The 6,684-nt window shown below is 35.6% G+C and overlaps 1 protein-coding gene across 2 annotated transcripts; it reads left to right on the forward strand.

The window, feature by feature from the left end:
• The first annotated feature begins 3,170 nt into the window (after positions 1-3,170).
• LOC109861401 lies at positions 3,171-4,510 on the forward strand. 2 transcript variants are annotated; one of them, XR_002250955.1, is made up of 3 exons: positions 3,171-3,548; positions 3,892-4,079; positions 4,145-4,510. XR_002250955.1 is itself a non-coding variant. In XM_020441035.1 (3 exons), the coding sequence occupies exons 1-3, from the start codon at positions 3,499-3,501 to the stop codon at positions 4,403-4,405; spliced, it is 549 nt and encodes a 182-aa protein (XP_020296624.1). In that variant the 5' UTR covers positions 3,171-3,498; the 3' UTR covers positions 4,406-4,510. The 2 variants fall into 2 exon arrangements, 1 of the variants encoding a protein (XP_020296624.1); XM_020441035.1 differs by having other exon boundaries at positions 3,842-4,079.
• Positions 4,511-6,684: the final 2,174 nt, after the last annotated feature.

Here is a 6,684-nt window from a genome sequence, read left to right on the forward strand (position 1 = left end):
TTACTTATTCTAAGTATCTGGAATATTCTGATACATCCGAAGACAGATTGAGTCAATCTAAATAGAAAAGTCTTATACCATTTTGCAAATATTCATAATAATTATTGAGAATGATTAATTAATACATATGATAATTAATACATGTGAATTAATACATGTGAATGAGCGCGTGGGAAACGATGGCCCGAACTTTGTAGACGTGTATGATTTTACGTTGTAAAGAAATATGGGTTACTTCATGATATCTCCTAACAGTAAAAAAACATACAAGCAAGCGACATGTAACATAGCTTCTTACGATCAGCTGAATTTCTTAACTGAAAATTATACACGCCTACAGAGTCCAGACTAGCGCTTCCTATGCGCTCATTGGATCACATGTATTAATTATATTATTCAATAACTATTGCAAATTTTGCAAAATCGTACATGACTTTTTGATTCAGATTAATTTACTTTCACACTTCGACTTCGCGTCAAACTTTTTCAGACATTCTGAATATATAGCACATAATATCGATATCAAATCGACTTGTCAATAATTGGTCGAAATTCGTCTCCATTTTTAAGTCGAATCGACTACAAATTTCAACCGTCGATCGACTAGTATAATCGTCGTCGAATCGACGTCGATTCGACAAGGTATTTCTGACTGGGATTATTCTTATATATAATTTTTAACAAGAACCGACATAATAAAAAGTAGAGGTTGGCACTATTTAGTTTTAAACGTTTCCACCAAGTAAAATTTTATGTCAATTTGCTGCCACTCCGATAAACCTTGCCCCTGTTCGATTATTACTGGCAGTACTGAAAAATCTAAAATATATGTAACGTGAATCTATAGATTTTCATTACTGCCAGTAAAAAACGAACGCACCCCTTATAGATCGAAGCGGGAGTGAAATGAGCGCAATTTAAGGTGTTTCCATCGACTTAGGGCGCTTTCCAGCAACGTACACAGACGACACTGTAGGTACGTTCAGACAACTCAACAGTTGAGAGATCATCACTTATGATAGGACTATTCTTCAAAATCTGCTGCGGTTCCAAAAGTATGATCCAATCAAAAGTGATTATCTCTCAACCGTTGTGCAACTGTTGAGTTGTTTGAATGCACCCTGTGTAACACAGTGTCCACTAGTGTGAGAAAGAGCATATCAGTGTGTCTCACTCATACTAGTGGACACTGTGTTACACAGCGTCGCTTGTGTACGTAGCTGGAAAGCGCCTTTAAATTTGATTTTACGTCGCATTAGGTGTGAATTAATGCTCGGTGGTAACTAGACCACAATGTCCATTAGTGTGAGAAAGATCATATCAGTGTGTCTCAGTTACACTAGTGGACACCGTGTTGCACAGTGTCGCCTGTGTATGTAGCTGAAAAGCTCCTTGAGTCACTACTTGTGTCCATTTTCAATATCTAAAAGCTCAAAAATCTCGCCACAGTAACCACAAAATTCTCAATTTTTTATTTTTGACGCCGGTTATCAGAATTTAAAACGTCTTGTACTTGATTTAGACTAAGTCTTGTACTTGGTTTAGAGAAAAAATCATACTGCGCATAGAGAAAAAAGCGAGTAAAGATATCGTTGCGTGCGGGGCACTTGTGAACAGCCAATAGCTGTGGAATGATAAAACTTTCTAGTAAAAAAAGTGCGCGAAACGGACGAGTTTTTGTTTTTTTGGTTTCTCTTCTCAAATTGAACGCAGTATTAGAGCCGAAGCACAGGGCTATGTGCCAAAACAACGGACTTTTGCATAAGACTAGATCCTTAAGGTACCTTTTCATATAGCAGCACGCTGCGGCAGCAAAACGTCACGTGACTCAAATTTTCTAGGACTGCTTCCGCTAGGTATATTTGCTGCTCTTACCTAATCTTTACCTAATCTTTACTCGATGCCATTCTCTGCGAAACGAACAAAAAGCATCAAAACCGGGAAAATTTTATTGTTGATACTTATGCAAGCATACTTATTGTTGATAACTATGTAATTCCATCAACAGTTTCAGTTTCAGTTTGCACTTTTGGCTCAGCGAACCTATAAAGTTAGTCCATACGCCATTCTACGTCATTTTTTTAACAGATTCTAGATCTGTGCAGTTTCTTTTGCCTACTACCACGCGATACACAGCCTTCTTTCACAGTGGGCGTGCCCATCTGTGTCGGGCTCGTGCTCGAGATGTTGTGACTCTGATTGCCTTGTGGGAGAGAGATTCATTCGAGATTACACTCGAATTACTTTTTGGAGTCTCGATTTAGTTCACCGATCAATCGATAAACTCGATTGAAAGGGACCGGCCCGGAAAAAATCCTTAGGTAGTGAGCGGATTCGAACTCGAGACCTCCGAATTCGCAGCCCCTGCACTCAAGCCGCAAGACCACTGGGCCGGTTAATTCCATCAACAACAAAGAATGGCATCGAATGAGAGTTAGGTAAGAAGCAAATATATCTAGCGGAAGCAGTCCTAGAAAATTTGAGTCACGTGACGTTTTACTGCCGCAGCGTGCTGCTGTATAAAAAGGTACCATTATGCAAACACCAGCGCTTTGACACCAAGCATTGATTGGTAAAAAATAGTGGTTAGGGTGTGCTAATCCTCACCCCGCTTTTAACAATCAAGGAAGCAGCCAATCAAAGCCTTCTAGATTAAGAATTTTCTTCCCCGCTTTAATATAGCGACAAATATCGCAATACTAAAGTAATTTATTTGAGTTTTGCAAACAAAACAAATTATGAGCAAATTAAAAATAATTATTATATAAAGACATAAAACACCAAATATCCATGAATTTTTGTTTGAAATCCGTAGATTCGTAGGCGAGATAAAAAATCTGTAGATCTACGGAAAAATCCGTAGAAATGGCAACACTGGCACAAATGTCTATGGCTTAATTTACACAGATCTAGTTTTCACCGAAATCCTCAATTTGGTTCCACTCAGGCTAGATCCTCATGGAGACACCGGCGCTTTGACACCGAGTGTTGATTGGTGAAAAGCGGGTGGAGAAGGTTGCCATTTACCCTCACCACCTGCTTTCATCGATCAACGCTTGGTGTCAAAGCGCCGGTGTCTGCATGAGGATTCAGCCAAGTAAATCAAATTTAGTGTTCCGTTTCCATTGGAAATGGAATTATAGGAAATCTAAAGGTGCTTTTTTATGTTGTCGCTTGCCGCTCATTTTTAGCGATAGAATGATCACGTGACTGAACATATCGCTGTCTTAACTTATCGCTCATGAAAACAAAAGTAGCGACAGAATACAGTGATTTATTATTAATATAACCTAATAAATATTAAATGCTAAATGTGAGAGGAAATGCTTGATTACAAGAAAGAGAGTTGAGCATATCTATTGAAAGTTAAGGCAAGAGACGAAAAAAATTCGAAATGTCTTACGAAGAAAAATATGCAGAATGGATTTTTGAATGTATAAATATATTTAAAATTTGGTATAGAAACGTGCAGCGTCGTCAAATAGCAACAGCTGCGTTATGACAGTAGAAAAAAAGCAAAAAAGAAAATACAAAGAAAACGCCACTGGGTAAATCCAATTTTTCAAGCTTATCACAAATATGGTTTTTTTCATGTATCCCGCTGTAATTTCACAGATGAACAATTTAACAACTATTATCGTATGACTGCAACTCAATTTGAGCAATTATTAGATTTAGTGGCTCCTATAATTACAAAACAAACAGTTATTCGCGAAACAATATCTGCAGCTGAGCGATTATCTATTACATTAAGATAAATATTTTTGCATTCATTATTATCACTAGTCGTCAAGACTCGTACTTTTATATTATTAAATTTTTTTCACTTAATCTAATGCAGGTATTTAGCAACTGGAGATTCAATAACATCAATTTCTTTTCATTACCTAGTTGGAATTACAACAGTTGCCAATATTATTGGTGAAACATGTGCGACTACTTGGAAATGTCTTCATACAACTGTGATTCCTCCAACAAAAACCCAAGAAAATTGGTTAGCGATTGCTCGAGAATTCGAGGATAGCTGGAATTTCAATCATTGTATTGGTGCAATTGATGGAAAACACGTTAAAATCGAAGTAAGTACACTCTATCAGTGGTGTTGAATAAGAAAATGAGTCAATAAAGGTATGATTTTTTTCAGTGTCAACCAAATGTACGTTCTGCATACTTTAACTACAAAAATCATCACAGTATCGTCCTACTTGGCATTTGTGATGCACAATATTTATTTACATTTGTTGATATTGGAGCCTACGGTCGTCGAAGTAATGGCGGTATCTTTCGTGATTCTATCATTGCTCAAAACTTCGCTAATAAAAAGATGAATGTGCTTGATGAGAAACTTTTTTCGCCAGATGGACCACCTTTGCCATATGTTTTTGTTGTTGATAAAGCTTTTTAGTTGATTGCTTATCTATTAAGACCATATCCTGGAAAAGCCGGCTTAAGAGGGTACTGAATATTGACTATAGAGACCTGTAAACCGACGTTTCTCCTAAGTCCTTTGGAGTCGTATTTACTGCATTAAATTTAAAATGTTTCTACAGAAATAAATAAATAGTTTCAAAAGGCATTATATATCTATTTTCGAAAGCACTTGTTTATATGTATTTGCTTCTATAGAAGCACTTTTTATGTAATGCAGTAAAGAAACTTAAAAATTAGAGAAATTTAGGTTTTTAAAACGTCGGTTTACAGGTCTCTATCCAGTTTACAGGCCGGGCTCCAGTACCCTCTTAAGCCAAGAACAACATATCTATAATTATTGTTTAAGTCAGGCGAGGAGAACAATTGAGAACACATTCGGTATCATTGTGAGCCAGTGGAGAATTGTACGTTGGCCAATTAATTGTAGTGTGGATAAAACCATAACTATCGTTCAAGCCATTGTATGTTTACATAACTGGCTTCGGAAAAGAGATATTGGTATCGATGAATATGCATCACAAACAATTGTAGATAAAGACAATGCAAATGGATTTGTTCCGGATTCTTGGCAAGCATTGAGAAGCATCATTGACAATAGTGCATTAACAAATGTTAGTAAGTGTGGTTCTAATAACACAACTCGTGAAGCAATAGCTATTAAAAATGAATTTTGTAAATATTTTTATAGTGATGGTGCCATACCGTAGCAGTTTGAATATTGTTAGTATAATTTTTAAAAATAAACTTAAGCTTCAAGCTCAACATTATTATCAATCTTTGGTTGTCACACTTGTTTGAATCAAATAAAAATTGACCCAGTGTGACAACTACGTTCCAAAAAGGGGTGACAACCGAAGGTTAATAATTTACCATCATTCATTTATTATTATGTGCCATGTATTATGCAAGTCTCAATATTTACAATAATGTACGCACCTACATTTTTATTACAACATAATAATATAATAATATAATGTAATATAGTATAATATTAATAATATAATATTATAATATAATAATAATAATAATTTATTTATTATAAGTTACTATAGTTTCTGCATATATTAATCTTAAGAGTCATCCTCATTAACAATATTAAAAATCATTTGCATCACTCTTCTTCGTTTTCTTTCATCCATAATTCTTAATCTATATCCTTGAAACTCCAGAAAAGCACTAATCTCATCTTGTTGTCGCTGTGGTGGAGGCGGTAATACAAGAGATGGAATTGGTGTTGCAAGTGAGTCGGCGATTTTAGACAATATTTCTAAACGTTCGCTTTCACTTTTTTCTTTTTCTTGAGTCATCTGAAATGATATCATGACAATAATAAGAATACTAATAATTGCCCCGATAGCTAAATGATAGCAGTATGCCAGCAGTATGCACGCAGATTTAATCAGCACTTTGCAGCAGATTCCACTCAGCTGTGTCATCATAGTGAGTAAGGCTGGATCCTTATGCAGACACCGGCGCTTTGACACCGAACGTTGATTGGCGAAAAGCGGGTGGTGAGGGTAAATGGCAAGAAAACGGCGCTAAAGCAACGGAGCTGTCATGATTGAATTTTCCATGATTTTTTGGCGTTGAAGCGCCGAAATGTGTGTGCCACCGCAAATATACTCGGATTTTGATGTTTCTTGATTTCTTGTGGAACATAAAAATTATATATATTTACATTCCTTGACAACTCGACGTAACGTGCGTAGTTACATAAAATATTTTTGGACAAGTTTTAGATGTCTTAGTAAGTACCAGTAATCTCAGTACTAGCTAATCTCGGTTTGGCATATGCTCCTCCCGCGAAGGAGCAACGCGCTACTTAAGCAAAGAAGAAGAAGAAGAAGAAAATTGTATTACACTATTAAACAACTTAGAATTACATTTATTTCCATAATATATATATATATATTATTGCAGAATTTTATTGAAAAAGATATTTGCTGAAGTACTTACTTGAAGGTTTGCCATTTTTTGCACGTATATTTATACTGAATTTGTTTAATCCGATGTTTCAATGCAAACATCGGATTAAACGAATTTTATCTTTCACTATATGTATATATATATGTCATTATATATATGTTACCTATATATATATATATATATATATCTTAATATATATATTTCTTGTGTTCGTGTGTATGTCACTGAACTTCTCCTAAACGACTGGACCGATTTTGATGAAATTTTTTGTGTGTGTTCAAGGGGATTTGAGAATGGTTTAGATTCACAATTTGGTCCACTGGAAAA

The sequence above is a fragment of the Pseudomyrmex gracilis genome, unplaced genomic scaffold (genome assembly GCF_002006095.1).
Source record: "Pseudomyrmex gracilis isolate BER0280 unplaced genomic scaffold, ASM200609v1 scaffold_735, whole genome shotgun sequence".
Taxonomy (NCBI): Eukaryota; Metazoa; Arthropoda; class Insecta; order Hymenoptera; family Formicidae; genus Pseudomyrmex; species Pseudomyrmex gracilis.